This window comes from Zalophus californianus, chromosome 16 (assembly GCF_009762305.2).
Source record: "Zalophus californianus isolate mZalCal1 chromosome 16, mZalCal1.pri.v2, whole genome shotgun sequence".
Classification (NCBI taxonomy): Eukaryota; Metazoa; Chordata; class Mammalia; order Carnivora; family Otariidae; genus Zalophus; species Zalophus californianus.
In genome coordinates, this window is record NC_045610.1 from 4,278,472 (window position 1) to 4,301,269 (window position 22,798).

General features: G+C 48.1%; 1 protein-coding gene across 1 annotated transcript; it reads right to left on the reverse strand.

Moving 5' to 3' along the window:
- Positions 1–310: 310 nt before the first annotated feature.
- DHRS7C (dehydrogenase/reductase 7C) lies at positions 311–17,247 on the reverse strand. Its single transcript, XM_027626540.1, has 7 exons — positions 17,139–17,247; positions 16,765–16,924; positions 8,108–8,220; positions 6,160–6,370; positions 4,062–4,154; positions 1,584–1,739; positions 311–572 (listed from the first exon to the last, which is right to left on the reverse strand). The coding sequence occupies exons 2-7, from the start codon at positions 16,916–16,918 to the stop codon at positions 364–366; spliced, it is 936 nt and encodes a 311-aa protein (XP_027482341.1). The 5' UTR covers positions 16,919–16,924; positions 17,139–17,247; the 3' UTR covers positions 311–363.
- Positions 17,248–22,798: the final 5,551 nt, after the last annotated feature.

The following is a 22,798-nucleotide window of genomic DNA, read 5'->3' on the forward strand; positions in this document are numbered from 1 at the left end:
TTGTATAAACTGGAGGTGGTTTTCTAAGTTCCTGAGCGGGCTCATGGGCACGGTGCGTGCATGCGTGCATGTCGATATGGGGGTCGGACCCGTCATGGCTCCTCTTTTTCTGCTCGATGTCGCCCTACGGAGTCGGGAAGCTTCTGGAAGTGTGCCCTGGGAATGTCGAGTAGGAGAGACCCAGAGACCCTGCAGAGACTGGGCTGGCATCCAGGGCCATCCTCACTGGGGTGGAGAACACCATAGGCAGGTGTATGTTAAGGACATGGCTCATGTTGGGGCCCTGTGTTGAGAGGACAGAGGACCAGCACCTTGCCAGGAAAGCCTTTATTCCCATCGAGGTGACCCACTGGCCCCCAGCAGTTAGCCCTCCTCTGGGACACTGAGTTTCTCCTTCACCCCACAGGCCACCACGGCGAAAAAGAACTCTGGGAAGAAGGTGCGGATGTACACTGCGGCCTTGGGGATGGGGTTGGCCAGGAAGACCTCTTGTTTCTTCCGCCTCACGGTGCGCATCACCTCCTCGGCCACGTCCACAGGGTGCACCCCGTAGGTCAGCTTCCTGAAAAAGACTGAACAGCCCCAGAAGGGGAAGGGGTTACAGCCTCTGGGCGCCCAAAGAGAGGGAAAGGGGAGGTGGCCGGGCCTGGAGTCGTGGGCTCCCCGCCAGCTCTGCCCTCCAGTGGCCGTGACACCCTGGGGGGCACTCTTCACCCCCCTGAGCCTCAGCTTTTTCATCCGTAAAGTGGGCATATAGTTTCCTGCCCTGTTCATTTCACAGGGTGGTTGTGAGCCTTTGCAGGGAGGAGGAAGAGCTGAAGGAATAAGGTGCCCGATAAATTAGGAAGCTGTATTTATAGCTTTTGGGAAGCTGAGCTTGTCAAGAGCCTCCTGGAACCACCCGCCCACCATCTTGGTTCATCTGGCTTCCCTAGCGGAGACAGAGCCTTGGGCAGGGTGAAGCAGCTCCCTGTTCAGAGCATTCTAGAAGAGCAGTAATTAGACTGCATTTCCAGAGGGCTCGCTGTGTGCTGGTTGCTGTCGTAAAGCCTCTCTGAGCCGGAACCTTCAGTCTTCCCAATGCCTGGGCAAGACTGGTACCACCATCATTCCTCACTTGCTAAAGGGGAAACTGAGGCATGGAGGTCAAGGGACCTGCCTGTGTTCAAACACTGAGTGTACAACAGAGGCAAGCTCCAAGTGTAGACAGTCCCGTGCCAGACTCTCAGCCTCGACTCTGCGGCCTCCCAGGGAAGGGGGGCGGGCGGGGGTAGGAAGGTCTTGAAGAGCAAATCTGGTCATTCCACAGGGGAAACTGAGGCCCAGAGACCGGCAGTCGCCTGGCCAAGGTCACAGAGCCTGTGAGTGACGGAACCTAGCTTGGGCCTTGGTCTGCCAGTTGCAGGTTAGGATTCTCTCTACCTGGTGCCTTGGGACTGAAGTTTGGGGAGACTGCTATTAGCCAGGTGCGGGGCCCCCACTCAGCCCCCAATCTTGGGCTTCAGGAACACACCCCCAGGCCCGGTGACACCAGGCTGCCCCCTCCCAGCCCCTGTACCTCCAGCCTCCCTCGGAAAACTCACATTTCCAGATGGAGGCCTCCCAGTTTCCTTGGCCTGGATCCATGTGGTAGGACCGGATGAAAGTGGGGCTCACGGTGCTGACGACAACATCGTATTCCTCTACTTCGGCTCGGAGGCAGTCGAAGAAGCCCCGTGCTGCATGCTTGGAGGCAGCATCTGGAAGAGAAACCGGCCAGGGGTAGGGTTGGGGTGGGGCGGGGGGGTTACCAGCTGGTGGCCCCGGAGAGCCCGGAGCAGGTCTCCCCTCCCACTTCCCAGCCCTTTTCCTCCGAGTTCCTGTCCAACCCAGCTACTCACCAAATTCACTCCAAATGGATGAGGCCATGGGTCGGGTAAATAAGAACGTTTCCAGGAATTTCAACAAGAGTAGAGTGGACATTCCTTAAAGCCTTGGGGGCTTAGAACCACATCTGGGATATGATGAACCTCAGCTTCCCATTTCGGGGTGTCAGTTGGAGGCTGAATGAGGCGGGGGGTTACTGTGGTCCCTGCCACCACACCAATAACTGCTGGCAGACCCAGCCCCCTCTGAGGCAGTCCTAGTGAGGAGTGGGGTGCGTGCTCCCCAGATGGCCCTTGTCAGCTACCTGCCCCTCACTGTGCAGGGTTAAGAACGCAGGTGCCAGGGGCCCAGGGGCCTCTCCCAAAAGACAAGGACAGTGACAAGACAGCTTCTTGGAGCTGCTGTGAGGATCCAGTGGTCACTCGGTTTTCAGCAGGGCCCCGAGCAATAGTGCATACAGAGGGCAACAGGGGCAGTCAGGGAGAGAAGGGAAGGTCTCGTGGTGCTAGATCTTCTGTTGCTCGGGAAGGTGGAAAGCCTGATTTTTACTAAAATTCCTCGTATTTAAATAGTGAAATACTGAACAGTTCCGCACCTCACTCCAATGCCTGGGCTTTTGCCCACGGCATCGACTCTCCGACACCAGCCGGGTGTCCTACCACTTCATTCTGGCACGGTCTACCTGAAGATGAAGTCAGAGCGCACAGGTTAAGGGCTCAGTCCCAGGACTGCCCCTTGTCCCCGCTCAGTTCAGGCCAATCACAAGTCCCCCTCGTCCTCTGTGCTGCTGACCGAGCTGCTGGAGATCGGAGGTTCCAATGACCCCTTCCCTGAGATCGATTAATCTGCTGGAGCAGCTCACAGAACTCGGAGAAAGGTTTTACTTAGTGGATCATCAGTTTCTTACAAAAGGACAGAACTCAGGGACAGCCGGATGGAAGAGATGCAGGGGTTGGGGGGATGCGGTGTGGGGGAGGGGCTCAGAGCTCCCATGTCCTCCCCAGGCACCCCCCCTCTCCCCAAATCTCCACGTGTTCATCCTAGAAGCTCTCCGAAGCCCGTCCTTTCGGGATTTTATAAAGGCTCCATTATAGGCACGACTGATTAAATCATGGGCTTTGGGTGACAGAACTCAATCTTCAGCCCCTCTCTGTTTCTCAGAGGCTGGGGGGGGGGGACTAGAACATCCCACCCACTAATTACATGCTTAGCTTCTGTGGCAAGCAGCCCCCCTCCTTAGGTGACAGCTAAAATCGCCTCATTGATGTAACAAAAGACACTTTGAGCACTCTCATCACTTAGGAAATTCAAGGGTTTTAAGAGCTCTGTGCCAGAAATGGGACAATGACCAAATATATATTTCTTACAAACCACTATATGACAATACTAAATAGGGAATTAAAAAGAAGTTGGGAGCGGGGGCGCCTGGGTGGCTCAGTCGGTTGACCATCTGACTCTTGGTTCTGGCTCAGGTCATGGTCTTGGGGTCATGGAATTGAGCCCCACACTGGGCTGCATGCTCAGTGGGGAATCTGTTTGGGATTCTCTCTCTCCCTCTGCCCCTCCCCCCCAGCCCTGCTCACACTCGCTCTCTCTCTCTAAAAAAAAGAAACGTATAAGGTATGCGCCCTGCCCTCCCACAAAGTACCTCATGGGAGGAGGGAGTTTCCCCAGCTGGGTCCCAAGAACATCTACGGAGAAGTTCCTGTCCTCTCTGGACTTTTTTAAAGGACTCCTGCCTCTGGGACTTCTCTCTACCTCTCCTGCAATTCTGCGTCTTTCATTCTCCCTTTCCTCCATCTTCCGAAGCTTCCATCCCTCTACCATTGCATGATGGGCACCCATCTCCTCTTTCGGGGTTGTAGCCTTTCCTGTCCTTCAAGGGCATCTTTTTGGAGGTAGGGCATTTGCGTCGGGGCTGTGTGCCCATGCCGGGAGGCACTGATGGGGTTCAGCCAGGGCCGGCCCTGACCACCTGTGGGGACATGAGCCTCTGGGGGAGAGGGACCCCTGGTCACCTGCATATGCCACAGGGGCTCAGAAATGGGAACTGAAGGGATGAAAGTAAAACCAATAGACCGTTTCACCTCTGGACGTCCCCCTCCCTTATGACCACGTGCCTAGTGCTAGACACGACACCCCTTGTCTTATAAGAATATAACCTAAGACGAAATGTTTCTGTCATGGCAACTTACAGGCTGTGCGGAATGGGATTCCAAGCTTCCCTTGGATGTTATTCACTAACACAATCTGGCCCGTCCTCCGGGAGATCATGTCGGGAAGCAGGGCTGGAAAGCACCGGTGGAGGAGTCACAGTTAGAGGTGGGAGACCCCTCCCCCAGACCCACTTCCTCGCCCAGGGCCCTTCTACCTCCCTGGCGATGGGATTACAGCAGGACACAGGTGGGCAGGAGCGTGGACATCACTGATCCCATGTTTCCTAAGAGTGGCCTAGGCTCAGCTGGTCATTTCTGGGTGGTTTTCAGCGACCCGCCCACGGGCAGATCTCAGCGGTGAGAAAGGTCACAGGCCATCCCATTTCAATCCACCGCAATTCTACTGTGTCTCGAACACCTCTCTTGCAGGTGCGAAGCTTTTAACGAAGAGAGGAAATGCCTCAGCCCTGCGCCGTGGGAGAACCTGCTACTTCGTTCTGTTTTCAGAGTTCTTCTATTTATTGAGAGGGAAGGGGGCTTTTAATTTATGGGGATACTATAAAGATTCCCCCTTCAAATGAACTCCTTTGAAAATGCAGAAATTTAGAGAACGAGATAAATCACAGTGCAGGTGGAATGGGTCTATGGCAAGAACTCAAAAGACTATTTTCAGAATGGCATTGACATTGAGCCTTGAAGTGTTACAGATGGGCAAACTGAGGCCCAGAGCTAGTGACTAGACTCAGGTCTCTTAGCAAGTTAGAGGCCCAACCAAGAAGATGACCCGGCCCTGCCTACCCCCCCCTCCACTCCCTGCATCCTTCACTTTGATGTCAGTGAACCTGGAACTCTCAGAGGCTGCCCGGCACCTGTCACCAGCTGCCTGGCCTGCACGGTGTGTCCACAGGGACCAGATTGGGGGAAACCATTATCTCTGGGGGATCATTTCAGAAGCTCTGGAAAGTCATCTTTCTGCTTCAGATAACTTTCCTTTCCTCTGTCCTGGTGTCCCAAACCCCATTATCATGGAGATTGTGGCCATAAAGAAGGCAGCTCTAAAAGACTGTTGAATCACAGATCTGTACCTCTGAAACAAATAATGCAACATATGTTAAGAAAAAAGAAAAAGAAGAAGATAGCAGGAGGGGAAGAATGAAGGGGAGTAAGTCGGAGGGGGAGACGAACCATGAGAGATGATGGACGCTGAGAAACAAACTGAGGGTTCTAGAGGGGAGGGGGGTGGGGGGATGGGTCAGCCTGGTGATGGGTATTAAAGAGGGCACGTTCTGCGTGGAGCACTGGGTGTTATGCACAAACAATGAATCATGGAGCACTACATCAAGAACTAATGATGTAATGTATGGTGATTAACATAACAATAAAACAACTAAAAAAAAAAAGAAGGCAGCTCTAAGATTATACTTCTTGAACCCCATGTTCTAAACTCAGAAATTCTCCATGCATATATCCTCTCTGTTGGGGTTCTGCCTTGATAAAGTTTGCAGGTGGGGGGTGCTTCAACTCTTGGTTCTATTCCCTGTCATCTCCAGCTCCAACCCCCTAGGCTCTCGAGCTGCATTTGAACTTGGCAGTGAACTATCTCCACAGAGTGGCCATTTTACCCTTGAAAGGGACTCTGCCCCCCGCCCCCCGTTTCGGCAAAGGGATTGACACTACGCTGGGTCTCTTGTAGTCTGGGGATAAACCATTTTCTTCTTTATTTCTGAGGGCAGAATCTCTACCCTTGACCAACTGACATGGGTAAGAACAGATCAAGGGTAAGGTCGATATATCAAAATATATATGAAGCATGAAGACAATGGTCCAGAGACGTGGGATTGGGGTGGGGGGAGCCATGAACATGAGTGAGAAGAGGGGATAAAGAGCAGGGCTTGGGTGGGGAGGGGGATTTCCCAGAGAGGGAGGTTGGAATATACTAGTAAGATACTTTCAAAATCCCTTTTCTTTTATCAACATTTATAGCCAGAATGCTGAAAGCTTTCACCGAATAAGTAGGAATTTTTCTGAGGGGGGCTGGAGACTCCATCCAGAATTGGAAGACCGTCTGACTATGTAACAGAGCCTCCTCTAGCAGCCAGTGGCCCAGAAATCTACGGGAAGGCCAAACTCACGAGACCTTTGGTCAGTGTGATGGGCCCGAAGTAATTGGCGTCCATGATCTTCTTGTCGAGCTCCAGAGAAATCTTGTGGGCAGGCCCCTTGATCTTCATGCTGGCATTGTTGATGAGGATGTCCACACAGCCATAACAGTCCAGGACCTCTTTGGCCACGTCCTGGACACAGCTGATGTCCGAGAGGTCCAAGAGGACCAGCTTTGGGGTGAATGTCTGCTGAACCAACGAGAGAGTCAAGGCATGTGTGGGAAGACCTCCCTCTTGCAGACCCTGGGGGTCCTCGAGCTGAGAGCCAACCCTTTTGAAATTCAGAGCTTATGGAATGACTACAAAATAAAAATGAAGAGGAAAGAGCGGAGATGGCTCTGGGAGGAAGGAAGCTGATGGAGAATCCATTCATGGGTACCTTAGCTATACCACCAGTCATCCAAATGTGCAAAAATGCGGTAGAGTCTGAACTGTTGGCCAAAGGGGCCAGAACTGATAAATCCAAATGAATATCACCCTTTATTGAGGAGGCCGAGCATGGATTCCAATGGAGACGCCATTACAATATTTATGAGCTCCTTTTTGCAAATGGTTTTCCAAACTGGCTTAAGAGTCATCACCGTGCTCTGTAGCCACATTTTGTTTTTGACCAAAATCGTACACTCCACGCAGTATTTTTGGAGCACCATCTACGTGACAGGCATTGTGTTCAGCCCTAGACGCTCAATTGCCATTGAGACTCTCACAGTCTAGAGCAGGGAACAGGTTGGAAAATTGAGGATATCATGTGAAAATGCAATCCCAGCGTTTGACAAACGGTCCCAACAAGAGGGTTCCCTGGTCAAATTTGTTTGGGAAACACAGACTATTACATGTCCTTCTTGGGGATACATAATGCACATTAGCATATCAAAGGCTCTGAAAAGTCCTGCAGTAAAGGAACGCACCAGACAAGCTTGGCTTTACTTGGTATGTCCCACACAATTGACCTCAGAACCTCGTTTTAACTCAATACCTGTTAACATCCCCCAAAACAGAATTTGAATGCTGTGTTGTCCCATTTGTTCCTCTCCTCAAATACCAGACTTTGCTGTGAATTATTTTTGGCTATTTCCGAAAAGCAATTCAACATCGAGGCCAAATTGAACCAAACCAAACCAAACCAAACCATGAAGACAGCTCTGAAGGCAATTCTCTAAACAATGCTCCAGAAACACTGAAACCTGCAACCTCCAACCTCCCGGAAAGTCCTCACCTCATGGAAAGTGACTTCACTTCCCCAACTTCCTGGAAGGAAATATCACTTGAGGTATTATTTTATTTTAAAGATTTTATCTTTAAGTGATCTCTACACCCAACATGGGGATCGAACTCATGAGCCCGAGATCGAGAGTCACATGCTCCACCAACTGACCCAGCCAGGCGCCCCTGATATATTATTTTTAAAAATCAGCCATGGGCGCCTGGGTGGCTCAGATAGTTAAGCGTCTGCCTTCGGCTCAGGTCATGATCCCAGGGTCCTGGGATTGAGTCCCGCATCGGGCTCCCCGCTCAGCGGGGAGCCTGCTTCTCCCTCTGCCTCTCTCTCTCTCTCTCTCTCTGTCTCTTATGAATAAATAAACAAAATCTTTAAAAAGAAATCAGCCATAAGCGTTTATAATCATGCCATACCTGTGCCTTGCTAAAGCTTCTGGATCATCTTTGACTCTGACTTAAATACAATAGGGGGTGGGGAGGGAGAGTTGCCAGAGAGCAAAATCTTGGCATGGAGAATGGTCCAGATGAGCCAGCCCTTGTGCCTGGCAGACAGGCCTGGGTCAAGATTAGGGAGGGCACTGCCTCCCATCCCACAAAGCAATCACCAAATTTCCCCCACCTGGTCCATGAGCTGCTAACGCAGAGAAGTCAGTGAAGGCTAAGGGTGCCCAGAAGCTCCCCAAGCCGATCGCCAGAAGGCCTTACCTTGCTGGGGTCAGCCGCGCTGATGAGGGCGTCATACAGGATCTCTAGCCTCTCCCAGTTCTTGCCACACAGCACCAGCCTTGCCCCACCAGTGTGGAACACCCGAGCACACTCTGGGGGAAGAAGGAAAGAGGGCGGGGTGCACTGTGTGGATGGAGCCACGGTCGATGAGCCTCTCTCATAGGAATTCAAGATTTCAAAGAATTCCAAAGTCCTAAGGCCATGAGTCCTAGGTCATTTCATTCAACCTCCTCCCAGGGCTGGAAGTTTTTTTACTTCCAGCCTCTGCGCGGTTACCTCCTGTGAAGGGGAGCTCAGAGTGGAGACAGCACTTCCTTCCTGGGATGGTTCTGATCATTAGGGTATTCTTCCTTAAGCTGGACAGAAGGATGACCCTGTCTACTAGCCCTCCAGGATCAAAGTCCTCGATATATCTTAATCTAAAGATACTGGAAACAACCATCGTGGTTTTTTTCAGACATAATGCCGCCAGTTTCCTGCACATTTTCTCTGTGGATAGAGACTCCAGCCAGGATTCTTTTTATTTAAAAAATAAACCTGCCTTGTGTCTAGTTAATTTTATTCTGAAGGCATTCCTGACTCACCCAACATAGGTCTTTCTCAACTGGGCAAGGACTGGTAGACACAAAGTATTTATGGGGACACCTGGTGGGCTCAGTCAGCTGAGCGAGCAACTCTTGATCTCAGGGATGTGAGTTCCAGGCCCCACGTTGGGCATAGAGATTACTTTAAAAAATAGACACATAGTATTCTTGTGTAGCAATAATACTGATATTTACGAACAATAAAAGCTAATATATTTTGAGTGTTTACTTGTTCTAGGGGCTCTTGAAAGAGAGTTACATATACTAGCTCATTTAATGCCCATGGGAACCACACGAGGCGGTGTCTTGGGGGGGTTCCCAGAAGCAGAATCAGAGACCAGGGACTCAAGCAATCAAGATTTGAGGGCGTGCTCTTCAGAGAATATCCATGAAGGAGTAAGGTCTCAGGTAAAGTCTAGCCTCGGTTGGATCCAAGGAAGGCTCTGGGGTGTAAACCCAACTGCAGAGGTGTCCCACCTGGAGGCAAGAGGACCAGCCTTTTATACACTTGGGTCTACCGACTGTGTGCTGTCTTCCTCCGGGGCTGGGGGCCAAGGGTGTGTAACTCCCAGGGGAGGCAATGTCCACTGGCAGAGGGCAGGTCTGTGAGCCATGCAGCCAACACTCATAGCACCTGCGGAACAGATAAACTGGCCTCGTACAGGGACCTGGCAAGGGCACCCTCAACACCTACTAGGTGCTCAGGACCTATGACCGCCTATTTTTTTTTTTTTTTTGTCAGTGAAAGAACTAGTTATTTAATGAAAACGTTGCATAAAGAAGACAAAGACACTTAAAAACAACATAACTCTCCCCCTTAAAAAAGAACTTATTTCAACATTTTCCATATCATTATAGAGTTTAATCTTCCAGGAGCTCTTTTAAAGATGCTTTCTTAACTTATTTCTGAGAGGCCCCTATTTGTTTTTATGGGAGAGAGACACCATGACTAACCCAAATGGTGTTAATGTTTTTTACTTTAAATTTTTTATTGTTATGTTAATCACCATACATTACATCATTACTTTTTGATGTAGTGTTCCATGATTCACTGTTTGCATATAACACACCCAGTGCTCCACGCAGAACGTGCCCTCTTTAATACCCATCACCAGGCTAACCCATCCCCCCACCCCCTCCCCTCTAGAACCCTCGGTTTGCTTCTCAGAGTCCATCCTCTCTCATGGTTCGTCTCCCCCTCCGATTTACTCCCCTTCATTCTTCCCCTCCTGCTATCTTCTTCTTCTTCTTTTTTTTTCTTAACATATATTGCATTATTTGTTTCAAAGGTACAGATCTGTGATTCAACAGTATGACCGCCTATTTTATACCAACCAGCAGTGGGCCTGACTGAGCCAGGATGCCGAAGGATAGCTGGGCAGCCCTGGGTGCCCACTGGAGGCTGGATATCCTGAATGCAATGGCTCAAAGCGATCTCATGGTTGTGTGCGGATGGAAAGAAGGGGGCCGGCCGGGGTGTGATCAGCGGGCATCGTGGGCAGGGGGATTTTTGTATTGGAGGAGAACAGTTGCAGTGCTGGACCATGCAGGCTCAGCCAGATCGGGGCAGGGGTGGAGGATGGATGGAGGGTCCCGGTGAGGTCTAGAAGCAGGTGTACTGCGTGTGACTGAGAGCAGGGAGGAGGGAGGATGTGAGCAGTTCTGCTGACTGAGGGAAACCTGAATCAAGAAATAACTGTGCTAATGTTGCCTTGAGTTGGGACCACAAGGAAGTGACGATTTCTCTGAATGTAGGTGCTTTACTGAGACGGAGGCTGTCCATGACCATTCTGGAGGGCGGAATTCAATGAGGACGTCGATCCATCTCCAAGTGAATTTGATGCAGTAAATCAAGATTCCAACGTGTCTTGGAAAGGGATGACAAGATCCTAAACTTTACTTGGGATACTTGACAAGACTTGTTTGGAATAACAAATGCTCAAGAAAAGCAAAGAACAGTTTGATGAACAACAATAGGAATTGACCTACTCTATCAGTTATTAAAATAGATGATAAAAGCTACAGAAATTAAAGCAGGCTGTTCGTGGCTCAAGTATGGATAGAAATACTGAATAAAAATAGAGCCAAGAATTCATAAGAATTTAGTATATTGTAAAGTTAGCATGATGAATCAGTGGGTAAAGAACACACTATTGAAAAAGCGGTCTTTGAAAAATGAAATAAAATAAAAAATGGTATTTGAACTCCTAGCTAACTATTGGGGAGAATGCGATATGCTAAAATGTATTAAATAGTTAAATGTTAACACAGAGCCATAAAAGAACTAGAAGAAAGGAGAAATTAATATATAACCTTGCTTTGGGGAAAGATCTTGTAAGCCTGACCCCAAGGGAAGAAATCATAACAGAAATGATTTATAGATTTTTTATCCTTAAAAAAAAAAAACCTTTCTGAGAGCAGAAAACAGAAATGAAAATTAAGAGCAAGATAAATTGAGGAAACCTATTTATTTTTATTTTTTTTAAAGATTTTATTTATTTATTTCAGAAAGCAAGCGAGAGAATGAACAGGGGGAGGGGTGGAGGGAGAGAGAATCCCAAGCGGACTCCCCAGTGAGTACAGAGCTGGATGCAGGGCTCAATCTCACAACCCTGAGATCATGACCTGAATCGAAATCAAGAGTTAGACGCTTAACTGACTGAGCCGCCCAGGCGTCCCGAGAAAGCCTATTTAAAACACATATGTCAGAAAAGGGCAAATTTATTTGAGCTACAAAGAACTGTTATAAATCAATAAGAAAACCAGATAAAGACCCTAAAGAAGAAATTGGCTAGCGAGACGGGTAAGCAATTCATAAGAGAAGCACAAAGAGCTAATGTTCAAAAAATAGTTCAGTGCCAAGAATAAAGACATGCAGTTTGAAACAGGACACTAATTTTAATCTATCAGATAATCAAAAACAAAACTGGGGATAGTCACACGTTCCCTGTTGATGGCAGTGTAAATTGCCACAATCTTTTGGAAGAAAAATTGGACCGAATCCTTAAAACTAAATGTAGACTTGGACCTGGTTATTTCATTTATGGGCATTTATTCTAAGGAGAAAAACAAGACCGTCTGCATGGACATAGTTACAATGTTGTTTATCTCGGTACTATTATAACAGTAAAGAGTTGGAAATAGTGGTAAATGTCCCATATCACAGGAGCTTGGTCAATAAATGATGATATTTATCGAGTATTTTGAAGCCTTTAAAACTGATGTTTCCCTGCCATGCACTTGACTCTGTGTGTGTATAATTGGATGTTAAATTGTGCATTCGCATGTGTAACGGGGTTTTAAATGGAAAGTTTGATCAATGCACCAAGATCAAACAGACATAAATTTCTGAGGTTACTTGCTAACCCAAGATGCACATTTTCAAAGGAAATCACTAAAACCCTGTTTTATGGAGTTCAATATCTCTTGCCCCCCAAAAGAGGACACAAATTGGACTTGGAAGAGGAGAGAGAGAGTGGACTTTGATGGAGGAACTGGGGAGGGGACTGCGATGTGTTTTTGCCCTTTATCTCTGTCCCACGTTGCAGGGAGCCACCAGGACCATCTGAACAGCAAGCTGTCAGTTCCCTGCAAAGGGGAGTGGGGGGGGGGCGTCTGAGTTCCACCTGCAAAATCCAGTGCGAGGAGAGGGGCCACCAGGTATGCACAGAGCAGAGGGGAGGAGGGTCGGGCTGCCCCAGGGGATTGGTCTACACCCCAAAGACCCTGCCCCATAAGCACGGTGGACCAGACCTAAGCCCTGAGTTGCTTGGGAGCTATTTTGAATTCTGCCCGAGGTTCCATTAGCAGGGCGGTGGTGTTAGCTAATTAGAACCAACCCCAAAGGCTTCGCTGTTTTTGCAGGTGCTGACCAGCGGGAACTCAAGGTCCCAGGAAGAGGCAGAGGGGACCACGGAGCTGGCTAAAACCAGGAGTCCGGATTTCAAGGGCAACTAGATAAAAGGTGTGGGACCTTGCTCATGATAATGTTAAAATCTCCGCCCCTGGGCGGGGCTTGTGCCCAATCAGCGTAATGTGAGGTGTATGTCCAGGCCTGATTTTACACCAGGCAGGCGCCCCCAAGACCCCCTCCTCTGCGTGTGCTGACACCGACATGGTGTATGCGTTCACGGGGCTGGTCAATGAACGCACACTGTGCTTTTTGCTCTGGGAAACAATGCTTTGGGAGCTAGCCCCAGTGATCTCCTTGTTTGTGGCAAGTAATAAACTCTTTTTTCTTGATATCAACCCTGGTCAGGTCTTATTAAAACAGAGGGCCCCGGAGAAGCACCTGCCCTAATACCAGGGGCCAGGCGAGGATTGAGCAACTGGAGTGTCCATGCCTTGCAGAAAGGGTGGGCGGATGTTCCCAGGGAGGGCCTTGGAAGGACCCACAGAAGGGGCCACAGAGAAAGAGCCAGACTCGGTTTTAAACAGGTGGTGCCAGGCCACTCCCATGACAGTGTCAGCCAGATAAGGATTCCTTCTGTTCTCCTTCTGTCCTGTTCCTGCCCCTCTAGCCCCAGAGGGGTCAGAAAGAGCAGTGGGCTGGGCGGCCACTTGCCCTGGGTGAGTGGGTGGAAGGGGGCGTTCACTTCAATGAAAATCCACATATTTTCCTACATATTGGACTGGGCATCCCAATTTCTGAATCGATGGATGGATGGTAGGTTTGGGGACCTATCATTCCCAAAGGGTTTTGTATAATCAAATAGTGATCAGAAGTGATCATGACTTCGGAGACTATCAGAATGTTTTTAAAAAATCAAGACTCAGAGGAAGGGTTTTCTCTGCTGCTTGAATTTGAGAGTGGGGTGGGAGGGCTGTCCATCTACCACCGCCCCCCCACTCCTGTGAGCCCAGAATACCGTGCCCATCAGACCATAAATGCAGGCTACACCTATAAGCATCATTAAAGGAGCAAAAGGAGACAGGATGAAGTATTCCCAAATGGGTGGGGTTCTACGTGTGTTTCCTGTTCTTTTTACCTGAAAATCCTTTTTAATATATTGGATTTTATAAGAGAATTCACCAAAAGAGACTTCATCTGGAGGCCAAAAGCCCGGCCTTCCCTCCCTTCTGCCATAACTCTGAGTAGCAGCCACTCGGGGTGTGGGGTGCGGGGTGCGGGAGGCTGGAGCCCCGTGGTGTGACCCGCAGCTGGGGGACAGTAAGCCTGAAGGCACCCTCCCAAATATGTCATTTCTGCTAATGCAGGCTCTGGTAGACTCCTGTGCTCTGGTTTGCTTCTTGATCAGCTCAGCTCATGACCACAGCTCAGTTTGGTCCCGTGTTGGGAGGGTTGGCACCAAGCTTTTTCTTTTTTGAGCAGCCAAAATAAGCTGAGCTCTTTTCCTTGCCTCGCTGGGGCCACCTCCAGATTTCAGGGAGATGACAAGGCAAAAGGATGGCTGGGGGTGGGGGGGCCATCGTAAAAGGCTGTTGATTGAGAGGCAAGCAGCTCAACTTCAGAAACACTTCAAGTTCAAGCGCAGTAGTTAAGTATTTTTGAGAGTCCCTCTTGCTGCAGACACAGTGGGTACAAAGTGACCTGATTCCCGATGTGGCTGAGCTGTGTGGGCTTGGGGAAAGGGTCTGATGTCCTGATCTTTGTCTGGTTTCCCTGGGAAACAGCTTGGCGCTGCTTCCTTGCAACTCTCCAGCACTACCCTCCGGTGCGCGCAGGTTCCAGGGGATGGGGGGGTGTGCTGTGGGGTCTGCGTCATCGGCGCCCTGCCCCTCACTTTTTCTCTTGCCTCGGACCTCAGGAACGGAACCGCATGAACACGTAAATGCTGTGGTCAGCTGCGTGTTCTTGGGGAGGCGTTTATTTAAAGCCACACACGCCCAGCTTCTCGGGTTACGTCTAAATATTTGGACTTACTTTTTCCCTGCTTTGCATTTCTTTCCGGGGTAGGTCCATAAGACACGTGAGTCACAACACAGACTGGACCGCATTCCTCTGAAGATGCCATGTTGCCCCTGGGATGTATTTCCCAGGTACCGGATTTGTACAGTGTGTCACCATAACCGAATGAGACTTCAAAAATAAAGAGGCTACTAAAACAAATACATGTCTCCCAACAGTAGGCAGAATGGCACTACCTACTAACAGAAAATCGGGAGCATACATGGTTGAACAGCCTTCTCAACCGGCAGGACCTGATCGACACTTTGTGGGACATTTGACCCAAAGACAGTAGGATGCACACCCTTTCCGGGCACCTGCAGATTGTTCACCGAGACAGGCCATATCCTCAACAAATTTAAAAGAATTAAAATCGTAGAGAATATGTTCCCTGATCATATTGGAATCTGGCCAGAAATTGACAAAACAATTATACAACCACATACTTAGCCACGTGAGTGTCTTTCCCTCATAAGATGGTGGCTTTTAAAGGCATTTATTCAATAAATGGTTTTTTTTTGTTTTTTGTTTTGTTTTGTTTTGTTTTGTTTTGTTTTGTTTGAGTGCTTACTCTCTGCCAGGCTCGGGGCTAGGTGGTGGAACACCAGGATGAACAAAACACAAGCTCCACCACAAGAGAGCTTGTGTCTGCTGGACCAACTGAGAAACACACGGGTCCCGCACAATGCGAGGCGTGTGCTAATGAATGAACGAATAGATGGAAAGCATGGGAAGGAGAGGAGCCACGGGAACCCAAAGGCCAGTTCTGTGGGGACCATCCAAGAAGGAGCAGGGTGGGAGGGAAGACTTCACGAGGAAGGGGTCTCATGTTGGCAGCTGGTCGGATGCTCTATGGACAGGTTCTGTTTGAAGAGCAGGTCTCCCCAAAGACTGACTGAGTGTGTCCAGGTGAGTGTCGCCCCCAGGGTAAACCTTCTTCCCTATTGTCCTGTCTCCGGTCTGGTTGACAAATTGCTTTTGAGCCCTGAGTCTAAGGATGCAGGATGTCCTCCTTGGGAATTGCTTCTGGGACCCATGGTGGGCCACATGGAGAACGCAGTTTATCTGCCTCGTGCTTTATTTTTTTACGTCAAATGGTGAGCCTGAGTTAACCACCCACTGAAATTGAACCCGCCTTCAAAGCATGTGGATTGGCTCCCCTTGGGATACCCAAGGGAATGAAGTTCTTAGAGAATTCCCAGACAGGAGGTTGCCGACGTTCTCATGATGGGGTTCTTTGGAAGGGGCGATGCTCATCTCAACACACAGCACCTGATGGATTCAGTGGATGCTTTTTGAGCGACCTAATGAACATTTGGCCATGTGGGTTCTATGTTTGGTTAAAAATAACAAAAACAACAGCAAAAAGTACACCCAGTGTTAGGAGTGGTGGAGTCAGAATCTAACAAACCTAAGGACATGGACTACCCTCATGTCACAGATGCCACCAGCATTAAAGAGTTGAGACCATCCAATTCAGGGGTCACAAACGTATGTGCCTTCAAGGCCAGGAGGTAAATGATTGAGCTAATTAGCCTGAGTGTGATACGCTAGGGCTGATTGGGGTGTATGACACACTAGAGCACATATGTTCTGCCTAAATGTGTTCGTTATCATTATTACCATTATGAACACTTGAGTGGTTCTACATGCTTCCCATCTATTCATTCATTCATTCATTCATTCATTCATTCCCCAACCACACCATGAGGTAGAGACGACTAGTATCTTCACTTTCCTGCAAATGCAAAGCAGACCAGTGCAGTCACCAGCTAGTAAGTGATGGAGCCCGGAACTCAACCCAGCGCCCAAGTCTGGGCTCCTCGTTGGCATGCCGCCCCAGCTAAGGACTTTGCATTTCAAAGTCTCCAGAACCCCATGAAGGCAAAAGCAAACCACATCTGCAGACCTGTTTTGGCCCCGAGGTTGTGAGCTTGCAAGCCCGGCTCTCCCAATCCCCTCATTTCTCGGGCATGGGAGCTGCAGTCCCCAAAAGGGAAGACACTTGCTGGTTAATGAGGGACACTGGGAGAAGACACAGTGTCCATCGCCCTCCCATCTAGCGGGTTGGCCGCGCGCCGTCCTGCCACCTCTCGTCCCTCAGGTCGGGAGTGGGCACGGGGTAGGGGGAGAAGCTGGCTTACCCTTGCCCAGTCCTGAGATGGCATCAGTGATCACCACCACTTTGTTCTGCACCACTGACTTTGACCACAGCCGGGACACCTCTTGGTAGATGAAGAGCAGGCCACTGATTCCCAGGAGTAGCAGAGGCAACATGAGCACGGCTGTGACTCCCATCTTGTTCTGGGAAAATCGGAGGGGAAAGGACTTGGCTTTGCAAAGACACTCCGACACCCGGACAGGGGGAGGCCCCAGGCTACAGGGTGCGTTCACCGTGCACCCGTGTGTCTTCTCCAGGGAGCCAGGCTCTGTGCAAGCTCCCGGAGGGCTGCCTCTGGGCTAAACACCCAGCGAGCATGCTAATCCCCAAATGTTCAGTAAATAGGAAATTACTCACGGTGTGTCCAAAAGCAAACGGAATTCGGGGCCTGCCCTCCCAGAGGTTAATCACAAATTTAATTAAAATGGGTCTGCATTTTTGGAAGGAAATCCATGTGTTAAGACCACTTGCTTAGGTCCTAATGACTATTTATAGCTCTCAGTGCACTGAAGGGCTTTTCAGGATAAATATAGTGTCTGTTCTGACATTCAGGGACACATGCTGGCCGGGTCTGATTTCAGAGTTCTTGCCAGGACTTTTAAAGCTCTCTGACATGCCTGACTATTGGAGGTTTCCTTTGCCGTTTGGGGCTGGGCATTAGGGATCAGGACCTGGGATTGTCAGCACAAACATCTCCGTCCTCTGTTCCTATAACCCTTGTACCAGGAGGCTTCCAGGTAGCTCAGACTAGTGTGGCTGCGAGCCATCTGGCCTTCCCTTCCTGGTTGGAGACCAAAAGCATAGAAAAATTGTTAAGCAGAATGGAGCCTATTGCAGAATGAACCACTGGGAAGTGTGACGTGAGCAGAGTTTGGGGGTATTTCTCTTTACTTAAACTATTTCACTTCCCTGGGCCTTAGCTTCCTTGTCTGTAAAATGGGCATAGCAATCTCATCTTGCAGGGCTCTTGGGAGGACAGACTAAGATACTGTGTATTAACCCAGCATAGACCCAGCTCACAAGAGGATAACTGTTGTCCTCCTGAATGATTAAGAACACTAAGAATTGGGACGCCTGGGTGGCTCAGTCGGTTAAGCGTCTGCCTTCGGCTCAGGTCATGATCCCGGGGTCCTGGGATCGAGTCCTGCATCGGGCTCCTCGCTCAGCAGGGAGCCTGTTTCTCCCTCTGCTTGTGCTCTCTCTCTCTCTCTCTGACAAATGAATAAATAAAAAAATCTTTAAAGAAAAAACAACACTAAGAATTTAGGGCGCCTGGTTGGCTCCATCAGTGGAGCATGCGACTCTTGATCTTGGGGTTGTGGGTTCAAGCCCCAAGTTGGGCATAGAGATTACTTACAAAAAAAATATTTTTTAAAAAAAAGAATACTAAGAATTTATCCCAAATGCTAAATTCTTCAGTTACATAAGGGAATGCAGTAGGATTAGAAATGAAGACACATAAGGAGCTAAAAACCTGTTCAAGTGTTCAAATGGACAGAAATAGGAAGACCAAACAGAATGATGACCTACTTTGTGTTGGGCTGAGCAGGAAGAAGGGCGAGGGCCAGTGCCCTGGGGTGAGAGTGAGGAAATAGCATTTCTTCCTTAGAAGTTAGGATGTCCAGGGACATTAAAGAAAACCCAACTTTTTATGGGTATAGAATATACATATAGAAATGTGCATATCTGATAAGTGTAGAGTTTCCTGGATCTCCAATACTGAATATATCCCAGATCAAGAAAAAGACTGTGGTTGACCTGTCCCCTAGCATGTCCCTTTCCAGCCCTTGAGGAGAGACTACTTTCTAACTTTTAAAAGCATATATTAATTTTACCTGTGATTTTTAAACTTTTTTTTTTAAAACTAGATTCATAAAGTTGTTACTGTTTTGCTGACCATTGTATTTGTAAGATTCATCCATATTGTTGTGTGAGGCTGGAGATCACTCATTTCCATCGTGTGGACATAACTCACATTTTAAAAATAGATTATTTATTTGGGAGAGAGAGAGAGAGAGAGAGAGAGGGAGGGGCAGAGGGAGAGGGAGAGAGAATCCCAAGCAGGCACTGAGCTGAGCGCAGAGCTGATGCGAGGTTGTATCCCAGGACCCCAAGATCATGACCTGAGCCAGAACCAAGAGTTGGACACTTAACTGACTGCGCCACCCAGGTGCCCTGATACTGCACATTTTTAATTCATTCTCCTGAGAGTGGCACTTGGGATGGAGGTATTTTTAAATAAAACTCTTCATTGAAATTAGGAATGGGAAAACTTCCAATGAGCATTTTTTTTTCTTTTAGAGGAACAGCTTGCATTGGGAGGCTGAAAATACTAATAACGGTATAATGTCTACATGCCAAGTCTGGCTTGGTCAACATAGAAGTTCTTGGGTTATCTTATCCAAGTGTGGCCATGGCTGTGGTTGGACAATTCACAAGTGCTTTGAGGACAAACCACACCATGGTACAAGATCCTTTATAAGAGGAAGTACCTGGGTCTCCTATAATATTTTAATGGCAGTTTTCTATTTTAGTACTTGCAGAAGACAATGGTTATCCATGACCAGGTACACCACAGACCATCTGCCTCCTCCACGCGATAGTACAGATGTTCGAGGTGCAGTTTCTATGCTGCTGTAAACAGTGGTCACGGGCCAACATTCCACCCAAAGACTAGTAAACATAATCGTGGCATCAAATTTCAGCTTAATGTTTCCAGAAGATGCTCCAAGTTGTCCATGAATGTCATTCATTGATTCTTTCCTTTCTTTTTCAATCATTCCTTATTGCTCAGCTGTCATGAGCCCGGCAGTGTTCTAAGTGTGAGGATCACAGCCCTGAATGTAGTAAAGATGGTACCTGCCTTCATGGAGTGTTTTAACCACCTAGTATTGGGAAGTGGACAATGGATCTGCAAGGAAGTAATCCTACAGTATGTCAGAAAGTGATAAGACCTATAAGGGAAAAACAAAACCCAGGGAATCCCTTGGTATCCAGGCAGGAAACAAAATCATCCTGGATGGTTCAAGAGACTTTAATGGAAGGGTCACTTTCAGGGCTGTGGAAGGGTTAAGGAAATACACAAGGGCTGCTAAGGCACCCAGAGACCAGCAACAGTGAGAAGCTGTTAACACCTCGTCAGACAAGGGACAGAAAAAGAGTTACTGCAGCCCACTGAGAGCTAGAACTTGAGTCGGGGTTGGAGAGGGGTTTGCCCAGCAGGTTCTATAGTAGCTACTGGCTATGATAAAAGGCCAAACCAGGAAGAAATATCTTGATGGCTCTCTTTCCAGTCTCTGACACCATGGTGTGTTTGAACAAGCATGGGGCAGGCTGGGAAGAGAGAGAGACCAACACCAATAGCATTGGGTATTTTGTCCACCTGGTTAACAACAGTCCCTGTACAATGTTTAGTCTCTGGAGGACATGCTCACAGGGCCAAACATCTTGAGACTCGGTGTCATTACAAGAGGAATATCCACACATCTATTCCCCAAGTTTCCTTCTGAGCAATTTTTTTCCATAGTCTCCAAGCCGTTGGCCAATCCATTAGCCAACTACCAGTATGTCTGTGCAGATCTGTAACTCAGGCCATCTTTCCTCCCAAAGGAAGTGGACAATAGGTATTGCTCAAAGTTCTGTGCATGGAAGGTCTTCCTTCTCCACCGCGTGTCAGAGACACTCTTGAGTGGAATTGTCCACCTCCGGCTGATGCCAGTGTATCAGGCAGACTCATCCAAAAGCCAGTCCTACCATTTTCCTTTAACAGAAAGCCAAAGCAGTGCATCACCATAGGTGGGTGTCATGGAGTTTTAATGCAATGGACCAGTGCCTTCTCTACCTGCTTGGGCCCAAGGTCAGGTCTCTCTAACTGGGGTGATCCCTGAAGGGGCTGAGAGCTGGCTATCTGTCAACTGCACCGCTGGCGGCTAGGGTAACAAGTCCATCAATGAAGAAGAATCTGCGTGGCACATCACAGGGCCTATCATGGGGAAAGGGAGAAAGCAAAGGGAGAATAAGTCTCTCCCGCTTCATGGAGTGTTGGTGAAAAGATGATGCTTGAGTAGATGCCTGAGGAAGCGATGAGGATATATGGGGGACAGAAGTTCTAGGCAAAGGGACAAGCAAGGTGCAAAGGCCCTGAGGCAGAATATGCTTGGGATTCCCAAGGAGCAGCAAGGAGGCCAGTGTGTGGGAGCAGAGTGGCAGTAGTAGGTGAGCAGGATGAGGTTAGACAGCAGCTGAGAGCTTACATATCTTTAAAAATTTTTTTTTTATTTAAGTGTAATTAACATGTAATGTCATATTAGTTTCAGGTTACAACATACTGATTTAACAATTCTAGATATTACTCAGTGCTCACGTTGATAAGTGTGGTCACCATCTGTCACCATATAGTGTTATTACAATATTACTGACTGTATTCCCTATTCTGTGGTTCTCATCTCCATGACTTATTTATTTTATAACTGGAAGTTTGTGCCTCTGAGTCCCTTTTCTCTATTTTGCCCATCCTCCTACGCAACGCCCTCTGGAGACCACCAGTTTGTTCTCTGTATTTAAGAGTTTGGTTTTGCAGGGCGGCTGGGTGGCTCCGTCGGTTAAGTGTCTGCCTTTGGCTAGGGTCGTGATCTCCGGGTCCTGGGAAGGAGCCCCACATCGGGCTCCCTGTTGAGCAAGGGGTCTGCTCCTCCCTCTGCCTCTCCCTAGCGCATGTGCTCTCGCTCTGTCTCTCTCAAACAAATAAAATCCAAAACAAAGCATTTAAAAAAAGAGAGTTTGGTTTTGTTTGTTTTGGGTTTTAGATCCCACATATAAGTGAAATCATGTGGTATTTGTTTTTCTCTGACTTATCGCACTTAACATCATACCCTCAAGATCTACCCATGTTGCCACAAATGGCAAGATTTCATTCTTTTTAATGGCTGAACAATATTCCATTGTGTGTGTATATATATATATATATATATATATATACACACACACCACATCTTCTTTATCCATTCATCTATCAATGGACACTTAGGTGGCTTCCATCTCTTGGCCATCATAAATAATGCTGCAGTAGACATAGGGGCACATATATCTTTTCAAATTAGCGTTTTTGTTTTCTTTGGGCCCAATACCCCTTAGTGAAATTACTGGATTGTATGATAAATCTATTTATAAGTTTTTGAGGAACCTCCATACTGTTTTCCACGGTGGCTGCACCAAGTGACACTCCCACCAACAGTGCACAAGCGTTCCTTTTTCTCTACATCTTCACCAACACTTGTTGTTTCTTATCTTTTTGACAGTAGCCATTCTAACAGGTGTTAGATGATGTCTCATGTGGCTTTGATTTGCCTTTGCCTGATGGTGAGTAATGTTGAGCGTCTTATCACGTGTTTGTTGGAGGGCCTACATATCTTGTAGGACATGATTAGAATTTTGGCTTTTGCTCTAAATGAGATGGTAATCCTCGGAGTGTTCAGAGGAGAGAAAAGATGTGATTTGACTTCCAGGTATACCTGTTGTACTGGGAATAGGTTGTGTGAGGACAAGAATGGAAGCAGAGAGGCCAGCTGGAGACTTTTGCAACAGTAACCCAGGTAAGCAGTGATGCTGGCCTTGGTTTGTCTTCATTGGTAGCAGTCAAGGTGGTGAGAAATGCCCGGATTCAGACATATTTGAAGGTACAGCAGACAGGATTTGCTCATAGGTAGGATAAAGGGGAATAAAGGAAAGAGAAGAGTCAAGATCACTCCAAGATTTGTTTTAAGTAGGCTCCATACCCAGCGTGGAGCCCAACATGGGGCCTGAACTCATGACTCTGAGATCAAGACCCAAGCTGAGACCAAGACTGACTGAGCCACCCAGTCACCTCTACTCTAAGATTTTGACTTGAGTGACTAATAGGATAAAGTTACTATTAATTTTTCTTCCTTCCAACCATTCTTCCTTCCTTCTTGCTTTCTTTCTTCTTCTTCTTCTTCTTCTTCTTTTTTTTTTTTTTTTTTTTTTTTGCATTGGATAAG

Bases quoted from the DNA above. Each gene is read 5' to 3' on its own strand.
- DHRS7C (XM_027626540.1), bottom strand. From the start codon at position 16,918: ATGGGAGTCACAGCCGTGCTCATGTTGCCTCTGCTACTCCTGGGAATC. The intron at 4,155-6,159 runs GTCTCGTGAGTT...GGTGCTTTCCAG, and splicing joins GCCCATCACACTGACCAAAG to CCCTGCTTCCCGACATGATC. The intron at 573-1,583 runs GTGAGTTTTCCG...GGGGCTGTTCAG, and splicing joins GGAGGCCTCCATCTGGAAAT to TCTTTTTCAGGAAGCTGACC.